Raw genomic sequence first — 24,315 nt, forward strand, 5'->3', positions numbered from 1 at the left:
AGGCTATTCTCCAAATTAATAATTCACTGTGTAAACATGGTAAATCAAACTTGAAACTTGTGGTGAACTGTGACATTTTCACTTCAAAATGGATGCTGTGAGGAGTATATGTTCTTAAATTGTGTATAATTATAGATGCAAACTGTGATGAGTTTTAAAGTATTTTAATGTGATCTGGTTCAGTCACCTATTCATCCAATTTGAGCAAGAATTAGTGTCTCGACCAGTTCAATTAAGTTACTAAAACATGGCTCTCGGCCACAGCCATTACCAATTTCATGCTAGTTCTCAAATCTTTTGTTACATACCAAGTTGTATCCAACACTTTATTGGTAAAGAAATGATATAAGTTTTTTCTGTAAAAAAAGAAAAACAATTATATAAATTACTAACCTACTTAGCATATAATTAATTATTATTTTTCTCATTGTATTTTTTAAAGTCTATTATATATTTATAATAGACAACAATGAATAATAACTAAATGGTTGTAATAAATAAGTAGAAATTATAAATAATTATTAATAGGAAAGTTTAAAAATATATATTTAAAATGCATTTTTTATATTTAAACAGAAAAATATAAATGGTGATATAGATAATTGAGACTTGTTAGTTCGATTAAGAAATTGATGTAGTCAACAATCAAATGAAATCATGCATCATTCACAAAAAACATAAAAAAGAAATCCACGGCAGTAAAATGTTTGAGAGCAGCCTCATTTTAATAACACAATAGTTATGGCCTTATGTTGTAGCTGTTTGGTAAGTGATAGGAATCAACTGCAAATCCTGTTTTCTTTTGACTCACAAGCCAAAGGATTCAGTCATATCAAGTTCCTCAGGCCCATTCCCTTGAGCCATTTTCCAGTCAAAATGGAAAAGCAAATTTGCAAGTGAGAATTCAACATTAACAATGCCAAAATTGATGCCAGGGCATATCCTCCTTCCAGCTCCATATGGAATAAACTGAAACTCACCACCTTCGTAATCAATTGAGCAATCAATGAACCTCTCAGGACTAAATTTCTCAGCCTCAATCCAATATTTAGGATCCCTCCCAATTGCCCATGCATTAACTATGACTTTGCTTTTGATTTGTATCTCATACCCATTAATCTCACATCTCTTACTGCATTCCCTTGAAAGCATCAATGGAGAAGGTGGATGTAAACGCAGAGTTTCTTTGATAACTGATCTCAAGTATTTTAGTTCATGAATACTTGTTTCATCCACGTATCCTTTTCCATTAAAGACCCTTCTTACCTCAATTTGCACTTTCTCCATCACCCTTGGGTTCTTCACTGAAAATGTCCTGAAAGAAATGTTAGGGTGTTAGTATTATTACATTTCTAACGAGTTTAAGTAATAATCACCAGAATTTATCAGTTTAATTTAATGTAAGTCATAGTTTAAGTGTGAATAATTTAAATCCGGCACTTCAGTTCAAAACATTAGATCAGTATTCAGTACATTACTCCATATAAATTAAAATATGAAGTGCACCCAGGGCTCTTGATGACTGATGAGGCAGTCTACTAAATGACTCGGATTTGGAAATCTTGCAAGGTTTTCTATATGTAAAATATCAAACAAGATGATTGCTTTGATACACACTGTTGTGAACCCTTTTCTAGTAAGGGAAAACTCCAAAGAAGATTACGAGGGGAAATAGAAAACTAAAACTGAATTCATTCTTCTCTCCCCTCGTAGAGCAATACAATGATATATATAACTGCATATCTTAACAAACTCCACTCTAGAACCTACCTCATATTATCTATTATTTAATAACAATCCTCTTAATACTTCAATTGGGTCTATCATTATAACTTGGTCCGTAACACGCACCGTCTAACAAATTCATTGTAACAAGTTTGTATCCTCTCCAGCCTGTTCAGCAACAAGCAGCCTTTTAACTTACTTTCTATTAGTGGTTAAAAGTTGTTCAAAATTATAAGATCATATATAAGACTACTTAAATAAGAAGTATGATCTATAAATATAAATATGTGAATTTTAATAAATTTTAGTTAATAATAATGTATTGGAGAATTTGTTATTGGCAAGTCTCTTGTAAAAGATGTCCAAGCTCAATTTTCAATCTCACATTGATTGAATCAAATAATCATCAATTGAGGAAAAAAAAATGATATCAAAAAATATTTGATTTGATATAATTATGTTTGCATTTTTGCATAGATTTTTAACAAACATGCTAACCAAAATGGTTGCTTTGACAACACACTGTCAGACAGGGAAGCCTTAAAAGAACATCAACTAGATATTCCCCATTTTCTTCACCAATAGCCTGTGTGTCCAAAGTTTTGTTTCTGTGATCCCTAACAATGTTCTCGAGTATCGTATCCATTCCTCGTTGGATCTTCTCAACTCTAGTCTTAATCCCAGTAAGAACTTGAAGAAGTCCAATGGAAGGATACAGATCAGCAAGAGAAAACCCTTCAATTGTCTCAACGACACCCTTCATATGCACCATATAAGCCTCTTGGTCTTTGGATTTTTTACCGAAAACAATCCGTGATAGTGTAACCCATATGCCAATGAAGTAATCTTCTCACTGAGATTAATAGGTGACCCTTCAATCAAAGATATCTCTGACAAAAAATGATAACTCTCGTTCCCTGATTGATCTGAAGGACTCGACACGCTTTGGTGCTAGCAATTCCATGGTGCAAATCTTTCTCATCTGCCTCCAATAAGTTCCTTGCGGGCTGAAGGTCATGCCCTTAGAGCCAAAAGTGATAACATCAGCAGCATGGCACATAAGGCCTATTTGCAAAGATGATATCATGTGTGTTCATCACTTCTTTCGCCATTTGGGGCGAAGATACCACTATACAGCAAAGCTCACCAAGCTGCATATGCATGAGAGGACCATATTGACTTGCCAATCTTGCTAGGGACCTATGGGGCAAAGTTCCAAGGTGCTGTATACTCCCTATGAAGGGTAGCTTTCTTGGTCCTTGTGGCAACTTGGAGTTTGAATTCTTTGTTTTTGATCTCCAAAGTGTGTTGATTATCGTGAACACTAAGAAGAAGAAAGGAAGGATTGTAGATAAGGAAATTATGTGAAGTTCCAACATAGTTTTAATGCATAAAATCAATTATAAAAATATAATAACTATAAAAAAAATGTTTATTTGAGTTTAATTGTTATGTTAGCACAATATAAAATAATTTTACATTATTAATTAATTAGAAATTATGATTATTATATTTTTTAATATAGTTATTATAAAAGTTAATAAATTTATTATACATATATAAAAATTTATATTTAAATAACATTATAAAATTATTTTATATTACATCACCTATTTTTTCTTTTTATTTTTAAAACCAGTTACATATTCATAACAAGTTATATAACCGATTATGATTATATAACCAATTACATAATCAGTTTTTTTAAAATCAGTATCCGGTTAAACCAAACCATTACTAGTTATATAAATTTGGGTATGATTATAATAATCACTTATGATGTCTTTTAAAAAAAATCACTTATAATCTGATTATTTAGTAGTTATGGTTGTGGGTTGTTTAATAACCAAACCATGAACAATCTTACCTCCATCTTATTCTAGTCTCTATATTTTTCAGTAAATTCTCCTGTGTACTCCTCATTTGATTATTAATTAAATGATATAAACTTATTTCTCTAAAAAAATTCTATATAAATATTTATATTCTTTTTTAAAGGAAATATTTATATTATTTTTCATTTGCAAATTAATCCGTGCAAATCAATGTTATATTGATATATCAAACTTCCATTACAAATCAAAAGTGAAAATCAATACATAGTCAACTTTAATCTACTTTAATCTGTATGTATGAAAAAAAGAAGTGCTAGTTTTAGGGTACAAAGTCTTTTTTAAGAAAACATGCTAAATTACACGTCTAATTATTTATCTTATTTTATTAATTAGATTCAATTAGTCTCTTATGTTTTAAAAATAATAATTTAATCCTTTATATTTTAAATTTAAGTGAATTGATCTTTTCATAAGTTTAAAATTAGTTAATAATTTTACCATGATCACAGTTGACATAAAATAATACTAAATGACTTAAACATGATTCCACACACATAATATAGTGATTCTCTGTACGGTCTCATGAATCTTAAAAGTAATTAAACTCATGTTCTAATTTCTGGAGTTATGGCTGTGAATTACAGAAAATAAATTTAAAGGACTTACTCTAGGATACAAGCCAAATTTTAAAAGAGAGAAAGAAGGATGACACATTAGCTATTGGCCACACGTGGCCAATGCCTGATAGGAACTGCACACAACAGTTATGGCCTTAGCTTGGAGAAATTATGTGGTCCTAGATTGCATGTCCATGGTCCTAAGTCCAAACAAATTTTCTCCATCATATAACTAACTGAGATTTTCAATTTATGATAAAGAGTTAATGACACTCAATTATGCAGCTGTGTGGTAAGTGATAGGAATCAACTGCAAATCCTGTTTTCTTTTTAGTGACAAGCCAAAGGATTCAGTCATATCAAGTTCTTGGGGACTATTCCCTGGAGCCATCTTCCAATCGAAATGGAAAAGCAAATTTGCAAGTGAGAATTCAACATTAACAATGCCAAGATTGATGCCAGGGCATATCCTCCTTCCAGCTCCAAATGGAATAAACTGAAACTCACCACCTTTGTAATCAATTGAGCAATCAATGAACCTTTCAGGACTAAACTTCTCAGCTTCAATCCAATAGTTAGGATCCCTCCCAATTGCCCATGCATTAACTATGACTTTGCTCTTGGCTGGTATCTCATACCCATTAATCTCACATCTCTCACTGCATTCCCTTGGAAGCAGCAATGGAACAGGTGTATGCAAACGCAAAGTTTCCTTGATAACTGATCTCAAGTATTTCAGTTCATGAATACTTGTTTCATCCACGTATCCTTTTGGATCAAAGACTCTTCTTACCTCAATTTGTGCTTTCTCCATCATCCTTGGGTTCTTCACAAGTTCTGACATTGCCCACTCCATCGTTGTTGAAGTCGTCTCGCTTCCAGCACTGAATATGTCCTGACAGAAAGAAATGTTGGGGCATTTCAGTAGTGCATAGTTAAATAAAATCACCAAGAGTTCATCACAGAATCAAACTTAGTGCATGTTTGGATTACCATTTCAAACCTTTAAAAGTACGTTCAGAATAAAAGATACAAATGATATCCTTCACCAAAAGTAATTTCAGCACTCTCTAATAAGGGAAAAGTAAAAGCATTCTAAACATAGCGTTATCAGTTATTTCGTTTAGCTTAATGTAAATCATAGTCTAAAGTGTTAATAACTTAAAACCAGAACTTCAGTTCAAAACATTAGATTAAATGAGTAGATAACTACATATAAATTAAAATAGGACAGCTCTTGATGATTGTCATAGGAGGAAGTCTACTATTGACCCGGATTTGGAAATTCTGATGGGTTTATCTATTGGTAAAATATTAAACAAGTTGACAATATCGTAAAAGATGTTCAAGACCAATATTATCAATCCTACTTCTACTACTGCATCAAACAATCATCAATTGAGAAAAATAAAATCATATCTACAAAATATAGTTATCTTAGCAAATTTGCATAGATTTTTAACAGAGACATACTATGATACTAACCATAATGGTTGCTTTGACAACAGTGTCAGATAAGGGGTGTTGGAGGTTACCATTCTTCTGAAGCCTTAAAAGAACATCAACTAGATCTTCCCCATTTTCTTCACCAACAACAGGCTGTGTGTCCGAATTTTTGTCTCTGTGATCCCTAACAATGTTATCAATTATCCTATCCATTCCTCGACGGATTTTCTCAACTCTAGGCCTAATCCCAGTAAGAACTTGAAGAAGTCCAATGGAAGGATACAGATCAGCAAGAGAGAACCCTGAAACTGTATCAGTGACACCCTTCATAAATTCTATATAAGCCTCTTGGTCTTTGGATTTTTTACCAAAAGCAATCCGTGATATTAGCCCATATGCCAATGAACTAATCTTCTCACTGAGATTGATAGGTGACCCTTCACTCAAAGACATCTCTTTGACAAAAATTGACAACTCTTGTTCCCTGATTGATCTGAAGGAGTCAACACGCTTTGGTGCTAGCAGTTCCATGGTGCAAATCTTTCTCATCTGCCTCCAATAAGTTCCTTGCGGGCTGAAGGTCATGCCCTTAGAGCCATAAGTGATAACATCAGCAGCAAGCACATAAGGCCTATTTGCAAAGATGATATCATGTGTCTTCATCACTTCTTTCGCCATTTCGGGGGAAGATACCATTATGCAGGATAGCTCACCAAGCTGCATATGCATGAGAGGACCATATTGATTTGCCAATCTTGCTAGGGATCTATGAGGCAGAGTTCCAAGGTGGTGTATGTTTCCGATGAGAGGTAGCTTCCTTGGTCCTGGTGGCAACTTGGAGTTTGAATTCTTGGTTTTTGATCTCCAAACTATGTTGATTATTAGCATGAACACTAAGATGAAGAAAGGAAGGATTGTAGATAAGGAAATGTGAAGCTCCATCTCCATGCTAGTGAGTTTGCTCAAGTTAGTCAACTAGTGGCTTTTTAAAGCAAGATTATAATCTCAAAAGCTAGGAATAAGTGACTAATTTTTGTTAAAGAATTTGGTTGATCCACCTTTAGTAAGATCTCTCATTTTGATCATGTTTTTTTTCATGCACAAAATTTAAATCCAAGATCTTATTTAAGGAAATCAAGAAATCAGTAACATCATGCCAACAACTTGTTAGCTTAGAATAAGTATTGTTTGCCTAATGAACTTATGAACCCCATGTTGAATTTTTCAACGCTGAGGTTAATTAAAATGAAAATGAAATGAACAGATATTCACGAACATAGAATATAATCAAACAAGTTAGTTACACATGAGAATTAATTAAGATTGAGTAATCAATCAAGGTGTGGTTTGTCAAAAGAACATGGAGGAAATACTACTATAATATTTGGCCACTTGGTTCGTGTTGCTTCGTACACGTTAAGTATTTTCCTTAGATTAGTCCTATGAAATAAACATATATGCACGAACAGAGATTATAATCTTATGATATATTGTGAAAGTAGTTAATATAAAATTATATTTAAGATGAATGATAATCTGTAATAAAATAGTTTAAAATATAAACTTTGGAAAGAGATTCATTTACTTCATGAATGAGTATCACTGAACTTATTTGGTTGAATAATTTTTTAAGATATTAAATTTTGGGCTAATTTGTTTTAAAGTTAGATAGGATGATTTTAATTAAATTAATTATAATTTTTAACCAGATAAACATAATTAATATGTGTATTTAAATTGATCTTAATTATAAATCTATATTAAAACACAAGTTTTTTTATTTATTAAAATTAGAAGAAAAAAAACATTTTTAAATGCTAAGATAAATAGGAGCTTCATCGATTCAATCATCCTTGATAAATAAATTAATCTTTGATTCATAACCCATATAAATATTTGATTCATAAAATTATAGATATAATACCTTTTTCCCGAGCACGAGGATCAACTTATTTAATAATATTTTATTTAAGTGTAAATTTTATTTAATAATGTTGCATAGATTTATTTTAATTAAAATAATTGTTTGAAAATTTTCAATCATATGATGTAATTATTGAATGATGATTCGAGAGTAAAACATATTTTATTTTATATAGAATGATATTATCATGCAATAATACTTGGAAAATACAGTCATGACTCACTTAAAGAAAAGAAGAAAAACCAATTTACTATTATCTAAAATGTATTATGCAGGAATTTCAAGTTCAATATTAAAATTATAAAACAAAGCCATGCATATTTATTCAAAAGAGATTAAATTTTTTAAAGAATGTCACATGTCATTCTTTAGAGAAAAGCTCATTAAGTTTTTTCTAATTTAATATACAAAAAATACTTAAAAAATAATTTGAAAGTATAAACTATTAAGATTTAGTAAATAAATTGAAAGTGATTGTTTTAAAATTATAAATAGCTAAAGTTTGAAAAAAAAGAAGAAATGTTAACAAAAAAAAAATCAACAAGTCTTGAAAGAGAAAAAAAAAAAGACAATAAGAGATTATTTCACTCTTAGGACGCGGAAATAATCAATCAATTAAAAGCTCGCATGGTCTTTCGGCGACGCTGGATCCCAAAACTAAGGCCGCTCCTCCGCTCACTTCTCCATATCCCTCTCCCTTGTTCTCAGTAGTGTTGTCACTTGTTAATTATATTTATCACTTTTTTTTTTTTTTCTGTTTCTATGTTCTTTCCACCTCTATACACCCCATTTTGAGGCATAAGAAATAGGGTGTATGTATATTAGTACTCACCACTAAATAATATTACATTTCGTACCCATCGAAATAAATTGTTAAAAAAACAAAACCAGAAGCATCATATGATGCCAAAATCATTACATTCCAATAACATTATGTGATTTAAATACACTTTCCTTAAGTTTCAATTACTTTCAAGAAAATTTAAAGAGTGTGAAATGAATTATTCAAAAGCAGCTGACAAATGATAAAGAGCCTGGACAAAAATTGGCCCCTAACTTAGAATTATCTCACGGTATAGAGAGAAGCTGAAGACAGTCCATTGCCAATCAAATTTGAGTGAACATTCTCCAAGAATGGGAAAAAAATACAAGGAAGGATATCGATTGGGATCTTGCCCCCTGCAACAAAATTTATAAAAACATTAAGAATATACTTTAAAATAAATCATGATTACGTTTTCAAAATAAATAATGATGAAGGCCCAGAATCCACTATTTCGTAGAATCCATGCTGGTAATGATGTTAATTTAACTGTATTTGTGTAGTTTAGAACATTTATACCCATGCCTCAAACAAGCATAACAAGGATCAAGACAATTAAGTTACGAAGGTGATTTGAGAATATGAACATAGCATATCGACCACTGCATGGTTATTATCTTGTTTTTAACCATAATATATATTGCCTTGACATCTAGTAATAATTTACACAATATGCAATATTACAATCTGCCAAAGAAATTAAAAAATGTGGCACCCAAGTAAACACACAAATGAAAGTTATATGTACATTCTTTCTCAGGAAAACCATCAAGCATTTAAAAAATCCTTGTGAAACAGAAATCCATACTAAATCATGGTTAGAGTTAGAACGAAGTCAAGTATATCATTAAATTAAACCTGCAAAACTCATTTACATGAAGCATTAAGATACTCTGGAACATGAATAACTATTGTAATTAGTAAGAATTACCTTTGAGGCTAGGACCATATTAACCTTATGGCCCTTATAAAGAACTGGGGACATTGGAAATTCCACGTTTTGTCTGAGTTTGACTGATCAGTGGGAACCGGTATTGAGGTAAGCACTTTCAGAGAATACCACCACTTAATTTGGTCTAGAAGCCAGACAGACTTCTATTCCGGTACCAATACAATATGTACATCCTGTTCTCAAGACAATCTTGTAGCATGTTGAGACTTTGCCATTTCCCTTAAGACAGCACCAACAATCGCTGCCTGCTCAAGGCAGTCTGCCTTATGCAACGCATCTAAAAGAACAACACATGTTTTGCTATATATACGACAACCTTTAAGTCGAGTTTCCTCAAAAAGTATATATGCATCCATTGCCTTATTGGCATTGCTTAATCCTTCTATCATAGCATTATAACATGCGGAATCAGGTATGCCACCACTTGACTTAAATCTCTCAAAGAGGTCTTTTGCCTCTAGAACGTTTCCAACCCTTGCAAGTCCTGAAATCATGGTGGTGTATGTGATAGTATTGGGTTTTAACCCTTGTTTCTGCATTTCTTGCCAAAACACAAAGGCCTTATTAAATTTTCTAACCTTACAAAGACCATTTACCATAATGCTGTAAGTTACTTCGTTCGGAGGGCATTTCAAGTTTTTCATGTTCTGGAAGCAGACAAGAGCTTCATCAATTTCCTCAGCTTTCACTAATGCATCTAGTAAGCAATTCCATGTGTATGTATTTGGAGTCAGACCTTTCTGCATCAACTCCTCCAAAATTAAATATGCTTCATCAATCCTTCCCACCTTCCCAAACCCATCAATAAGACTACTATAGACCACAACATTCAAATCAACAGCTTTTGATTTTGCTTCTTCAAATAACATATATGCTTCATCCAGCCTGTCAATTTTAGCAAGTCCATCAATGACAGAACCATAAGTTACAACAGTAGGCTGGAGACCCTTTGTCTTCATTTCCTCCAGCAGTTGGTAAGCTTTGTTGACCTTACCAGACTTGCAGAACCCATCAATAACTATGTTGTAAGCACGGGTGTCCAAATGCAGTCCTTGTTCCTTCATTTCATAAAACAACTTGTATGTGTCTTTTGAGAAACCTCCTTTCACAAGACCATGAATTAAAATTGAATAACTCCGAACATCAGGAGTTAAACCCTGAGCCTTTATTTCTTCAAACAAAGCCCTACCTTTCTCAATTTCACCAGCTTTGAAAACACAATCCATGTAATTATTAAGGAGCATCAGATCAGGAGAACAGCCCCTATGCATCATCTCTTTATAGATTTTGTGACCATCTTCCTTCCTACCACACTTGAAAAAGTTCCTAATAAGGGATGTATACACCACTGCATTTGGAGTCTGACCAGAATCTAACATCTTTTCATAAAGCATATAGGCATCATTCACCTTGCCGTGTCTGCCCAAGCCATCAATGAGTGAACAAAATGTTACTGAGTCAGGGGTGCAAACTTTATGATCCAATCCTAAAAATATGGAGCAAGCTTCATCAAGTCTTTGAGCTTTACACAGTCGATCGATCATAATATTTACGGTAATGATATTAGGGAATAAGCCAGCCTCTTTCATGGAGTCCTGAACTTTCAGAGCAGCTTCAAGTTCTCCTGCCTTACAAAGCATGTCAATTAAAATATTGTAGGATGTAAGATTGGGAGCTGCATCCATTTTCATTGCTTCAAGGATTCTCAATGCTTCCTCAACTTTTCCCTTTCTTCCAAGGCAAGTCAGGATGCAATTATATGCAATTACACTGGGTATACATCCCTTTCTCTTTTGCCTCTCAAGTAAGCTGTATGCTTCATTAAATTTCCCAACTGAACCATAACCCATTATCATGGTATTATAAGCGTAAACACAAGGAACACTCTTGTTGCTGTCAAGTTCTTCAAACAACTCTACAGCTTCATCCACCCTCTCAGCCTTGCAAAGAACCCCTATCATGCTAGTAAATGTCACGTCGTCAGGTACCAACCCTTGTGATTTCAATTCATGAAAGAATTTCCAGGCCATATCCACCTTACCAACTTTTCCAAAACAGTCTATGCATACATTATAGAGGACAAGGTCAGCATTAAATGAGTTACTCTTCATCTCATCCAGCAAGGATAGAGCGGCATCAACACGGCCTTCCCTTGCAAACACACAAATAAGTGTGGTAAACAAATGTACGGTTACTTCATAACCTATTTCCTGCATTTGACGCAAGAGAGTCAGCATGGGATCAGCTTCGTGAGCTGCAGAGAGAGCACCAATCAGCGTTGTATAAGCCGAATAAGCAGGGCGAAACTTGAACTTCCTCATTGTTTCAATAACACCGAAAGCTTCTCTTAGCTTCCGTGACTTGACAAAACTAGCAACCATTTCGATACAAGTATTATTAGAGGGTCCAAATCCAGCCATACTCATTTCTTCAAGAATCTGTTCCAAGTACTCCAAATTTCTGGTCCTCGCCATAAGCATGAGAAGTGCATTGTAGGCTTCAGGGCTATGCAGTTGTTTAGTTTTCCTCTCTACCCACCTAAAATAATGCAATGCCACCCTCACATCCTTCAACCTCCTGATCACTCCAACAACCAACTCTGGTTGAGGCATTTCATCAAACGTGTTGAGGGCATCCTCAAGGGCAGCTCCCCAAGGATAAGTGTCCAACACCCGGCATACATCGTGCACCGTCTTTCTCATGCCCTCCGATTTCAATGCATTGTCTTGGGAATGGGAGGCATCATCCACAAAGGAATTAACTTTAACTTTTCCATACATTTCGGGCGGAGACCCATTTGAAAAAGACGACGAAAACTTGCAGGACGAAGGGTCTATTTTCCCACATTTGAGAAGAGACCGAAACTTCAGAGCTGCAACCAAAATTAAAAAGATGAAAATCAGATTACAAATTACAACCGTGAAGCGGGTATATGATTATAAGAATAATTTATTATTTTAAGGAGGAAAAACAAAAAAGAAGACCTTGAGCCCTTGAGAGAATCTTCATGTGCTCACAACACACACGCTATAGAATGATTAACAAAAGAAGTGAAGAGAAACAGAGTAAAGCAAGAGGGGAAGCTCGTCTACTTTTAAGTGAAACAAACGAGTTCTACAAACGATTCCAGTGTTGGTGTTGTTGTTTGTAAGGTGGTTTTTCTTTTTCTTTTTTTCCTTTTTCTCTCAGGGTAGAAATTAATTCATTCCGAGATATAAAAATTAAAAAATATTAAAATGAGATTTTTTTTTAATCTTTATAAAGCATTTTTTATACTGTCACGTTTAGTATTTGTTATAATGTGGTGTTTAATTTTAGAAAAATAGCTCTTACATCCTTCAATTTTTTACCATTTTAATTATACTATTCGAATTTATGAGTTATACAATTTAAATTTAAGATACCGATTAAATTTTAAAAAAACTATAAATTCGAATTTTATATACTAATTAACTTTAAATTAGGTTAAATTATTTTTTAAAATACTAAATTTTGGTCCCAAAAAGGATTTAATTATTTTAGCAATATTTAAAGTTTCTTATATTAATTTTGAAATGTTAATGTTTTGTGTCTAATACTCACATGCATATGTCAAATGATAAATTATTTTTGAATTTTAAAAAAATAAATAAATAAATGTTGAATGACCAAACTGTTAAGATAGTTTTGGTACATGACACGAGTGATAATGTTAAGATTATTATAATTTATAATTCAAACTAAAATTAAGTTTTACTTTAATTAAATATTCGATTGAAATATATTTTATTTTAATTTATTTATACAATACTCATTTTTTGTAAAATAGTTTCAGAATATCTATAAGTTAGCATTAAAATAATGTTATTAATTGAAAGTAATTATCTACAAAAACAATAACATAAGTTCTAATTGTAATTACACTTTTTTTTTAAAACATAATGGTGTTACAATCTAAATCTCGCTCAAGAATTATACACATAACAATCTTATTATTCTTGTACCAAATCCATTATGTGGTGTAAATGTCTGTCCATACTTTGTAAAGTCATTGGTTTAAGCATGAGAATTAACATTTTTTTATCAGAGCTTTTGGGCACAGCGATACAAAACTAACTGTCAACACACAGAATGTGGCATAGTATTCCAACTGTACATAAAAGTGATAAAATCCCCTCCCCATATACAGATTGATTCCTTACGTTGTCAGCTAGCTAGCAAGTACTCCTATCGAGGTTGTTAGTTTATTAACAAAGTTCATCTCATTAGAGACCAATTTATATTTGTATATAAAAAGGCTTGAAGAATAAAAAAACAAAACAAGTAACATCTTTCATCAATCAAATTGTATATATTTGGTGTTTTGTTAAGCATTTTCTAGCCAAAATCCAACCAAATGAAGAAATTTGAGGAACAATTTGCAATGATCTAATTGAATTCAAATAAATTTTGGTAATAAAAGCCAAAGTTGTGAAAGTACAAAATCAAATATCACAGCCATTGCACTAATCAAGTTTCATACTCATACACCAATTTTTTTTGGAATGATTGTTACTCTTCCATAGCATCTCCTTCAATCACTTCCACCTTCTCCTTCAACGGTGTAATCTTTGTTAAGAGGACCTCTGCAATGGAGAATATATATTAGTAGAGTATGTAAATTAATTTCCAAAGGAATATTTCCATACTGTTTAATCAACTAGAATTAGAAAAAAGGAAACAGAATAAGGAAATACGGGCAGACACAGAGGGGGGAGGTCATTCAATGTTTAATTATTTTCTCAAACCCTCAATAGGAATTCTGCTTTTTTTTTAAATGTCATGGATGTATATTATCTAGGAAAAATTATTCAAAGACTCCTCAACTTAGGATTATGTGCAATTTGTCTCCCTGTGCTTCCAGTTGAAGCAATCAACCCCCTAAATTGTAAGACTGCATAAGTACACCCTTAATAACCTATTATACTTTAAACAGTCAACAGAATTGTGCATAGTACTGTGCATACAGCCTCTACTATATGTAGCCTTGTGTATTGTGTAACATTGCATTAACAACAAAAATAAGTGGAGTAGATTTGTTATAGGAACTTCAAAAGGAAAGAGATAATCATATTTGTGTTTCATGTGAGTCGAATTCACAACTATGTCAAGTGTCAATTATTTAAACATATAGCAACAAAAGATGCAATTTACACAATGTTAACTCATCAGTTCAGGAAGATGATTGTTTAAATTGGAATTACAAGGAGGCAACAAGTTGAAAGGGACTTATATAACTTGAGCTATTATCTAAGTCTGATACTTCAATACACCATATTCCCAAGACTATCATTGTTTTCACAAGGTGAGATACTATGGCATGCTAGACTGCAAACTATTGACGGTTGACACACAATACTAAGCAAAACAATATAGTTTTATTGCAGTCTCAAGTTCAAGTATATTAAATTAGCAAAATTCGCAACTAACCTGTCTTTTTGGGGAAATCAAAGCCTTTTGGATTGACATAGGTACGAGGATTTGGTAGAAGGTGGTTCCTGAGATATTCCTTATGTCCCTGTGAAGCATTAATGAAGAAATTGTGAAGAAATTAGAGTTAGATGACTCTCATCAAAGAATAACCTGTACAATTGGGCATCAAAGCACTCACCTTGGTTATCACACAAACATCAACATTACTTCCACTTCCTAGGTCATTAAATATACCAGCACATATCGCCTCAACAACTAGCTTAATGCCTTCATCCCTCTACACCACAATTAAATGTTTATATCAAATTAAAATCTCTATCAAATTGCAGCATTTCAACATGATAAAAAGTTACAAACACCACCAGTATCAATTATAACAAATATAATGCACAATTACATTTAGATTTGAAATTGACATATTTACTTCATATTATTCCATTGAGATGATTATAAATTGAACAAATTTTGACAGACTATTATCAAATCAGTGTTCTCAATGCCGAAAGGCCAATATTCCACCATATAAACATGCCATTGTGGTCTATGGCGCTGCCATAGCAGGCCTCCCTTCACAAATTGCCTATGGTAGGCAGCTGGCAAAAAACCCGTCACGCCATGGCACCTCCATTTAACAACAATGTATCAAATGCACTCCTCTAAGGCTGTGAGCCTTGTATGCTTACTTACACTCAAACTTTCCTTGTACTTAGACTCAAATACAGACATTGCAGCAAGTGAACCTGATCCCATTGTAGCAAATGGGAGGGTGTCAGTTGACCCATGAGGATAAATCTGCAAAAAAAGTCGTGAGAAATTGAGTTATAGGCATTCAAAACAAGTTAACTTGAGCATAAAAGAAAAGTGTTAAGCAATGAACTAACAGTATGCAAATGAGGTCCAGTGATATCAACCCCACCAAGAACTAAAGCAGCTGAGACATGCCCTTGATAACTGCACAATAGTTTAAGAGAGTCAGATTCAGTGGTTGATACAGAGAGAAAAGTCACTTGATGTGCAAGTTCTGAAACTCAACTTGAACAGGTGTTTCTTAAGAAGAGTCAGTGCCGTAACAACTCTTGATTCCCGACCAGTATGGTAGCGATGTAGTTGCAGCTGTGAGCTAACCATGTCTACAGTAAATAACAAATTTCTCATTTACAACAGTTTTACTATATTAATAATAAAAATAGTAAAAGCTAAAGATGTGATCCATATGCAACTATCCATAAGGCATAATGTAAAAATGTGTAACAAGAAAAATGCATTTTAAATGAATACCTGTTACAGCCTCTGTATCAGCAGCTGTGCCTGCTCCACAGCAATATATGTTGGGTGCCATATAATGAATTTTCTCACAGTTTTTATCAGCCACTATAGGTCCTTCAGTTGCCCTAGTATCAGCCCCAAGAATGACACCATCCTGAGGCAAATTTATTAAGTGGGAAACTTCAGCTTTAGAATATACAAATTAAACTTCAGTCACGAAGATTTTCAAAACATAAAAATCAAGATATTCAGAGCCAGTCTAGGCTTCCCATACTCTCTCCTCCCTATAAAACAATGTACAATTTCAGAACCAACTATTGCCCTAACATAAATAAAATCAACATTCGACACAACCTAAGCGAATGCTCCCAACCACTAACACCCAATTCAACCAAACTTATCAAATTTACATATAAGCTAAATTTCCTTCACCCGCACAGCGAAACCTCATAACGCCAGACTTCACATCCTGTGTCTGGATCCATTATTCCATGGGAACACAGTAACAATTTCGGTAAAAAAAAAAAAAACACAATAAAGAAGCAATGAAAAAAGAGTGAAGACAAACACTTAGAAAAACAAATAAAACACAGCGATGTATACATATATGATAGATAAAAATTAGGTCATATAGATATGACAAGAGCGAGGGAATGATTGAAACCTGGAAAACTAAACCGACAATAGTGGTGCCAGTTTTGAGAAAGGTTGGGGCTTTGAGGCCCTTGTTTTGAAGCATTGCGTTTCTTCGGCATAGATCAAAACTGAAGCCACCCTTGGGGGGAAGATCCAACGACGGAGACATAATGAATGGAGCCTGCAAAGCAAGTGAACCTGCAGAATGAGAAGTTTGACGGTGGGATCGGAAAGAAAGAAAGGGAGCTCCAAAAACCTAGCTAGGGTTTTGAATAAAAACATATCGAGAATAGAGGAAAAAAAAACAATAATAGTTAAACGATACGATACTCACAGAGAAGGGATGTTGAGGCGTGCGTAGAGAGAGTGCGAGCTAGGAACCAAAGAGAAAGCAATTTTCTTCAGATTTGGTCAGTAGAGATGATTATCATTTGTGAATCCTCAATTGCTTGAAGAATGGGTCACGTGGCAAGTTTATACAAATTGCAAACCACTCCCTATATATTGCAACAAAATATCTCAACCAGTAATTATTTTTAAAACTGCTAAATTGATAAATAAATAAATAATGAAAACTTATCAAATCGAAAATTGTTAAATTCATCTGCGGGTCTCATATTTTTACTATTTTTTTTATTAGGTCTCGGAACCTTCTTTTTAATTAGGTCCGGATCAATTAGTAAATACCTTATTTTTTACTAATAATTAATAAAAAAAATAAACGTTATTTTTAATAGTTTATCATTACTTCATAAAAAAATTTATTTTACGTTGTATCAAATTGTTCTGTAAAAAAATGTTTTGTTAATTGTCTAATTAAAAATATTTGTTAAAGTCTAACATAAAATAAATTAAAAAAAATAGAGAAAAAACATAAACAAGTTACCAATAGATTAGTTTTATTTGGTTGAAATTGGATATTACATTCAAATCAAATTAAAGCACTTTGTTATTTTATTTTTAGTTCAAATACCATGCACTTGCATACGTCAAATCCTTTTACCAAAAACATAGTGAAAGCTAAAATTGCACCACGAAGGGACTAACTCAAAATTGTGTTACTGCAAAAAAATTGAAAAAAATTCTATATCCGTTTCAGTGTTGTTCATATATCATCCTTTTAATTTTGGATACCTAGCGATTTATGGCCGGATATAAAAGTTATAAATAACTTCCCCACAAGAACTTCAGCTTAAAAATTTGAACAAAATGAAATAAGCTTGTGCATTGTCTATCAGTCTATGCTTTTAATTTGAAGAACTTCAGCTCTTGCTTAAGAGGACATGTTAGATACAAAAACTATTCATAAACCTACGCATAAAAGTATAAGTTTTTGAAAGAGTAATTCCTCTGCTCCACCTCTGAAAATACCTCAGACCACTATAACTAGAAATAAAAAAACAACTTACCAGGTATAATAAGAATTTGAAGTTGCCTAAGCTCTTTCAAACATTGTTGATGTTGATGATTGAAAGAACTGGCTTTTCTTACTCTTAATACACCCAATTTTTGGCCTACAATCTACATTAATTTTACTAAACTACAGCTCAGTGAGATTACCACTGACACATTAATCTCCAAAAGGGATAAGCAACAAGAAGAATAGATAATGAAAGCACTAAAAGCGAAATTCATACATAGCACCTTACAGCAACACAATCATACATACACAAATACATCATCATGTAATCAAGGGGTCCTGTTAGGCCGTTACTTTCATTTTGGCTTTTATTATTGTCAGCAGGAGAACATGAATTATGTCTTACTTACAAACAAGAACAGCCCTTTTAGCCACCAGAGTCGGCCTAGTGGTTAAGGGATTTGAGTAGTCTACGTGAAGTCCTAGGTTCAAATCCCATTGTTGCAATTGTACAAGCACAAATGAAAAAAAACAGCCCCAATCAAAAATCAAAATCACTTCACCTAAAATGCTAAACACAAAATTCCAAAGCATGCTTGAGGATTATTACATTACACTACACTCTAAAGTCTAAACACAATAATCATAAAAGTCAGCAATATGTGAAGTATGGTCCATGGTGAAGCTAGGAATCTTATCCAACTTAACAGGGTTGTTCTTCCCTCCTACCAACTTAGCCGGGTTCCCCACAACAGTAGTCCTTGGAGGAACATCCTTAATAACCACAGAACCAGCACCAATCTTAGCCCCATCACCAACCTTAATATTCCCCAAGATACAAGTTCCAGCACCTATCAGCACCCCATCACCAATCTTTGGGTGCCTATCCCCAGAAACCTTACCAGTCCCTCCCAAAGTGACACTATGCAGAATTGACACATTGTTCCCTATGACAGCAGTCTCTCCCACCACAATCCCAGTTGCATGATCCAGCAAAATCCCACTTCCAATCCTAGCCCCTGGATGAACATCCACCGCGAAAATCTCCGAAACCCGGTTCTGAATCATCACAGCAAGAATCTTCCTTCCCTGAAGCCACAGCTTGTGAGCCACCCTGTGAGCCTGGCACGCCAGAAAGCCTTTGAAATTCAAGAAGCAGTGCACGTGGCTTATGCAAGCAGGGTCTCTCTCCTTCACCGCTCTCAGGTCACACTTCACAGCATCCATGATGGCTTGGTCGGTCTCCAAAACCGTCACAAAAAGATCAGAAAGTGTGCTGCTTGGAAGGCTTGTGCTGCTGAGGTTGATTGCAAGGTGATTGGCCAACGCGGTTTCAAGTGTCTTGTGAGAGAGAATGGAAGTGTTGTAGTAATTAGACAAAATGGGTTCCTCGGTGACATCGAGTTTAGCTTCTTCCTGCATCTTCGTCCACACATCGACTTCAACCTCACCCGTTTCAACTTGTTCTTCGGTGGAACCAGTGTGCAAGGTGTTGAACCTGATCCTACTGTGATTGAAACTGGGTTTGATGGTTTTGGGGTGGCCCCACCACTGATTATGGTTTTGTGGGTCTTGTTTGGGTGATGGAGTCAGAAGGGTGTGAGTGTGAGGATGAATTGTTGTTGGGTTGCTTTTGTGGCCAACAAAGAAGAGGGACACTTGTTTTGGTGATGCAGTCACAAGGGAGTGCCTTCTCATCATGGTTTTGTTTTCAGGGGATCGGAAGAACAAGCTTGAAGGCTATGCAGACCGAAGGAACCAGATTCCAATTATTTTTAAAGAGAAAAATGCATCTGCACCCCCATTCTATCATCCATGGATTGTCAAAGATACATTTTGGTGCTGTTGAGCACAATATCCTTTCCAAGATAATATCTTTTCTCCTTTTTTTTAAAGCAATATATCCTTTCTCATTTGTCCCTACAAATAATATCTTTGTATTCACCATGTGTTAAAATACTTTATATCTTCTAAATTTAATAAATAGATATTCTTAAATATATATATATATATATATATATATATATATATATATATATATATATATATATATATAATTTACATTTACAATAAACAATTTAATTTATGACATTTTTTTAAATGTTGATAAATAAATTAATTGTTTAAAATTAATTTAAACATAACATAAAGATAAAAAAAACCTAAAAAGATGAAATATTGAAATACACGCGAAAAGCTAAAACAAAAAAAAAAGTAATCTGAGGTAGTTGGAAGAAATTTTTATTATTATCTGAGTAATGCATTGAATGCACGTCTAAAAGACAAAGAAAGCAAACATTAAAAAAATTAATTAATTTGTAAAAAATAATAATTAAGAAAGTATGAGTGAGTAAAAGTCCTACCCGTAAACTGTTTTATAATTTATTTACAATATTATAATAGATTTATCTAGTAACTATTATTTTGTTTTAATTATATATATATATATATATATATATAATTAAATTCTTAATGTATTATTCTATGAAGAATTATAAATTTTATTCTTATTTTAAATTTAAATGCTTTTAAATTAGCTATGCATATTACCATTACAGTTTTAAGTTTTTTTTAATTGATATTCGTTAGGTAGTAGAGAGGAATATAGTACACAACAAAGTAATTAATTTTTAGAATATAGGTAGTAGAAAGTAAGAAATAAAAATGAAATCTTAACATAAAATAAAATTAAAAAATATATTAATTTGACGTATGAAAAAGGCGAAATTACATAAACTAAACTGATTAGTTTAATTATTATTTTTAAAGTCTAAAATGATTTTAATAATAAAATTACATGCGTTAAGAATAAAAATAACATGATAAATTTATTTCACTCTGAGAAATTATTTTTATTTTATAAAGGCGAATTATTTAATTATACGTTTAAAGTCTTGGAGATTCTTAGAACCTGCAGGTTTTGTAAAAGGAAAAGTCCACCTTTGGTTTCATTGAGTCAAATTGTTTCAAATATACATTCCCTATACCACATTCCCAATCCAATTCCCATGTAACCCATGACATCACCATTATCATAGCTTCAACATATCCATGCTCCTTCCCCTAAAGAAAAAAAAAAACATATTCATGGGCTTAGCCACCTTGAACATACAAAGTAAAGAGTTTATAACATTTTATTATTTGATTGGCGGTGATTTTACATGAGAGAATGAATATTTTGTAATTAATACTATCTATCATTAAATGTACATAAAATGAAAGTTATAGATACTAACGAGTGGTAGATTTAAGTAGTATATCTTTCATTTTTAAGGTCTTGAAATCGAGTTTTATATATGAAAAAAATTGTTTAAAGAATCAGTCTGACCATAGTCTGGATATTTTTGGTTCATTAAGAATTATTTCCTATTGATTTTGTAGAAGATACCTGTACTATAGGGGGGAAAAAGTGAAAGATCACGAGACTTATGGCCAAACAGTAAAAAAATAAAATATCATAGGGCCATAGAATTTTGAATTGTGAATGTTATCCCTAAATAGAATATATTAACACTAAGCGTGAGTAACTGGGAAGAGAATTCTAAAATTCTCATATTTTACAGGCAAATTAGAATTCCATAGTTTTAGTCTGTGTAGATTTTTTTTTAAAAAAAAATTCAAATTTTAAATTCTACTTAAGATTAAATCCAAACGATGAATTGTAAATTAGAGAATTTAAGATCCCCTTCAAATTTTGTATCCAAACACACTATATAAAACATTTATATTTTTATCCATCACAAATAATTTCTCTTAATTATTTGAAAATACATCATATTAAAACTCTTATTTTTTTCAAAATAAATAAATAAATTTATATTATCATTCAATCACAAATCACCTTCTAAAATTATTTTATATTTTAACCGCATTACCATTAAACTCTTTGGAAAATTAAAAAATTAGATGCTAATGTAATTTGTTATAATATTAAATATGTAAAGATATATAGTAAAATATATATTTCACTCTTTATTATGTCCGGCAGTATCTGTTTTATACCATCTCTCTTGTCCCATGCGAGTCTTTATTCTATTTTTAAGTTGTTTTTGTATCATATGCCACAGATCAACTGTTTATGAAAAAAAGGGAATCTTTCGCGTATGGTGGATATCTTAGGTCTTCAAACATATTTTGGAACTTATGTATTTATTGGCATTGTAAAGTAAAAGGACCTAAAAAAATAATATTTCTTTTGGACCAAACTTGGCAGTCAAGACATACTTGTCTTGTTCCTAGGCGGCTGTTTTATATAAAAGTTTGATTGCACTTTTATTTCTCATATTTTTAATTTACTTGAGACTTTAACTTTTAGCTGTAATTATTTGTGTTTAGTTTATTTTTAGTTGTTAAAATGAAGTTCTTCACCCCATATTCTGTTTAATAATTAAAAAGCATAACATAATTGTGACATTAGGTAGCATTTAAAAAAAAAGCATTACAAACTATTAAAATAAGTTATTTACCAAACATGTTTTGGAACAATTCAATTATTCAACAACAGTCTATTATAATGAGTAGAGAATTAAAACCAACAATAAGCAACAGAAACCGTGAGGCAACAAAGTAAAGGACGAACGATGATCGCGAGCACACTCCTCGGTCGTCCACCGACAGTAGAATCACCTGAGAAGAAGGGTAGAGTGAGAGAAAGGAATAATGGAGAGAAGAATCACACTCTCAGAGAAGAAAAAGAAGAGAAATAGAGAAATGAGTCACCTCCGAATAATTCCTAAAACGTGTAATCCTCCAGCCTTATGTTCTCCCTCCTTAACCTTGTGCTACGCCTATCTCCCTTACTTTGCGGATCGTGAGCCACGTGTCCCTCCCTTCTAATAGAATTTCGCGCCAACTCTTCTTCCTTCTTTATGCATGTTGCATTACCTTTTCCATCAAAAACAACCTTGTCCTCAAGGTTAAATTGAGGATAAGATTCACATATACCCCGCAAGTCTTCCCAAGTAACATCATTAACTTCAGTTGCTTCCCATTGAATCAACAATTGTGACACCGTAGCTTCTAATGTTTGACAACTTAAACATCCAACACCTTCCATGGGCAAAGCGTTGGTCCCAGTTCACTAGAAGTTAATGGAAAAGGAAGATATGGTGGAGGACTTTTGCCATGAAATGGTTTCTGAAGAGCAACATGAAATACAGGATGTATTTTAGCAGACTCAGACAACTTTACTTTATATGCTACTGTACCAATTCTTTTAATCACTCGAAATGGACCAAAATAGCGCATGCCTAGCTTCTGATGCTTCCTCAAAGCCACTGAATGTTGCCTATAGGGTTGTAGCTTAACTAAAACCAAATCACCAACCTTAAATTGCAAATCTCTTCTTTTCTTATCAGCTTGCATCTTCATATATTGTTGAGCCTTTAGTAAATTAACTTTAAGCTTGCTTAAAATTTGATCACGTAGTTATAATAAATCCTTGAGTGGATCAGGATCTTTAGGATCAACCTCATAGTGCATCACCGATGGTGGAGGTCTACCAAAAACTTCTTAAAATGGTGTCATACCCAAGCTTTGGTGGAAAGAAGTGTTATACCAAAATTAAGCTCAAGGTAGCATAGTAACCCAACTCTTAGGATGTTCAAATACAAAGCACTTTAGATACATCTCAAAGATCTCATTAAGATTCTCAATCTGGCCATCAAGTTGAGGGTGATATGAAGAGCTCATGGCCAATATTGTGCCTTGAGCTTTGAATAATATATATATATATATATATATATATATATCTTAAAAGTTGAATTCTTATTATCCTAATTTCTACAAAGAAGACATAAGGAAAACGCTTCAAGGCTTGAACTTCATCCTCAAACCCGTTTGGACTATTTAAACTAATAGACAACTTTAACACACACACACGCAAGTTTTTTATAAGTGCGGGGCTTTTTGGGTTCTGAGCTTCAAGTTGTTACCAAAGAGAGAGTAGAATGAATGACGCCAAGTTTGAGCTGGAAGAGAGGAAGTGAAGTAGTGGCATAACCCGCCATTTGTTTCAAGCTTTCAATGGCTTACACTCTTTCATTCTGTTTCTCCCTTTTTTTTTTATCCATTTTTTCAATTACCTTTTATGGGCCTAGCTTACAATGTCAGGCCCAGATACGGCTGATCCAGGTCCAAACCAATAGTGCCTAATTCAGCATTTACATGCTGTAAATATATATTAAAATAATAACATTTTAGGTAATACAATTTTGGACTTATTTTGTTTTTATTTTATTTTATTTCAGATGAGTTCTTCAAGTTTAAAAAAAAATAAAAA

The 24,315-nt window shown here is 33.0% G+C and overlaps 4 protein-coding genes and 1 pseudogene across 5 annotated transcripts; all 5 read right to left on the reverse strand.

Annotated features, from left to right (window-relative positions):
• Window positions 1-747: 747 nt before the first annotated feature.
• On the reverse strand, window positions 748-3,074 carry LOC100811768 (cytochrome P450 71D9-like; annotated as a pseudogene).
• Window positions 3,075-4,120: 1,046 nt separating this feature from the next.
• LOC100819247 (cytochrome P450 71D10) lies at window positions 4,121-6,876 on the reverse strand. The gene is made up of 2 exons (XM_003519575.5): window positions 5,663-6,876; window positions 4,121-5,072 (listed from the first exon to the last, which is right to left on the reverse strand). The coding sequence occupies exons 1-2, from the start codon at window positions 6,569-6,571 to the stop codon at window positions 4,455-4,457; spliced, it is 1,527 nt and encodes a 508-aa protein (XP_003519623.3). The 5' UTR covers window positions 6,572-6,876; the 3' UTR covers window positions 4,121-4,454.
• Window positions 6,877-8,448: 1,572 nt separating this feature from the next.
• On the reverse strand, window positions 8,449-12,782 carry LOC100812307 (pentatricopeptide repeat-containing protein At3g06920). The gene is made up of 3 exons (XM_003518497.5): window positions 12,307-12,782; window positions 9,302-12,194; window positions 8,449-8,726 (listed from the first exon to the last, which is right to left on the reverse strand). The coding sequence occupies exons 1-2, from the start codon at window positions 12,329-12,331 to the stop codon at window positions 9,502-9,504; spliced, it is 2,718 nt and encodes a 905-aa protein (XP_003518545.1). The 5' UTR covers window positions 12,332-12,782; the 3' UTR covers window positions 8,449-8,726; window positions 9,302-9,501.
• A 951-nt stretch (window positions 12,783-13,733) lies between these two features.
• On the reverse strand, window positions 13,734-17,166 carry LOC100819784 (proteasome subunit beta type-7-B). 2 transcript variants are annotated; one of them, XM_003519576.4, is made up of 9 exons: window positions 17,010-17,166; window positions 16,704-16,856; window positions 16,052-16,193; window positions 15,807-15,903; window positions 15,655-15,724; window positions 15,461-15,565; window positions 14,952-15,050; window positions 14,771-14,858; window positions 13,734-13,926 (listed from the first exon to the last, which is right to left on the reverse strand). In XM_003519576.4, exons 2-9 carry the CDS (start codon window positions 16,842-16,844, stop codon window positions 13,853-13,855), a joined length of 816 nt encoding a protein of 271 aa, XP_003519624.1. In that variant the 5' UTR covers window positions 16,845-16,856; window positions 17,010-17,166; the 3' UTR covers window positions 13,734-13,852. The 2 variants fall into 2 exon arrangements, with proteins under 2 accessions (XP_003519624.1, XP_006575709.1); XM_006575646.4 differs by having other exon boundaries at window positions 16,704-16,873; window positions 17,010-17,153.
• Window positions 17,167-18,364: 1,198 nt separating this feature from the next.
• Window positions 18,365-19,895, reverse strand: LOC100820316 (serine acetyltransferase 1, chloroplastic). The gene has a single exon (NM_001317527.2). It carries the CDS (start codon window positions 19,734-19,736, stop codon window positions 18,666-18,668), a length of 1,071 nt encoding a protein of 356 aa, NP_001304456.2. The 5' UTR covers window positions 19,737-19,895; the 3' UTR covers window positions 18,365-18,665.
• Window positions 19,896-24,315: the final 4,420 nt, after the last annotated feature.

Source organism: Glycine max, chromosome 2, assembly GCF_000004515.6.
Source record: "Glycine max cultivar Williams 82 chromosome 2, Glycine_max_v4.0, whole genome shotgun sequence".
Taxonomy (NCBI): domain Eukaryota; kingdom Viridiplantae; phylum Streptophyta; class Magnoliopsida; order Fabales; family Fabaceae; genus Glycine; species Glycine max.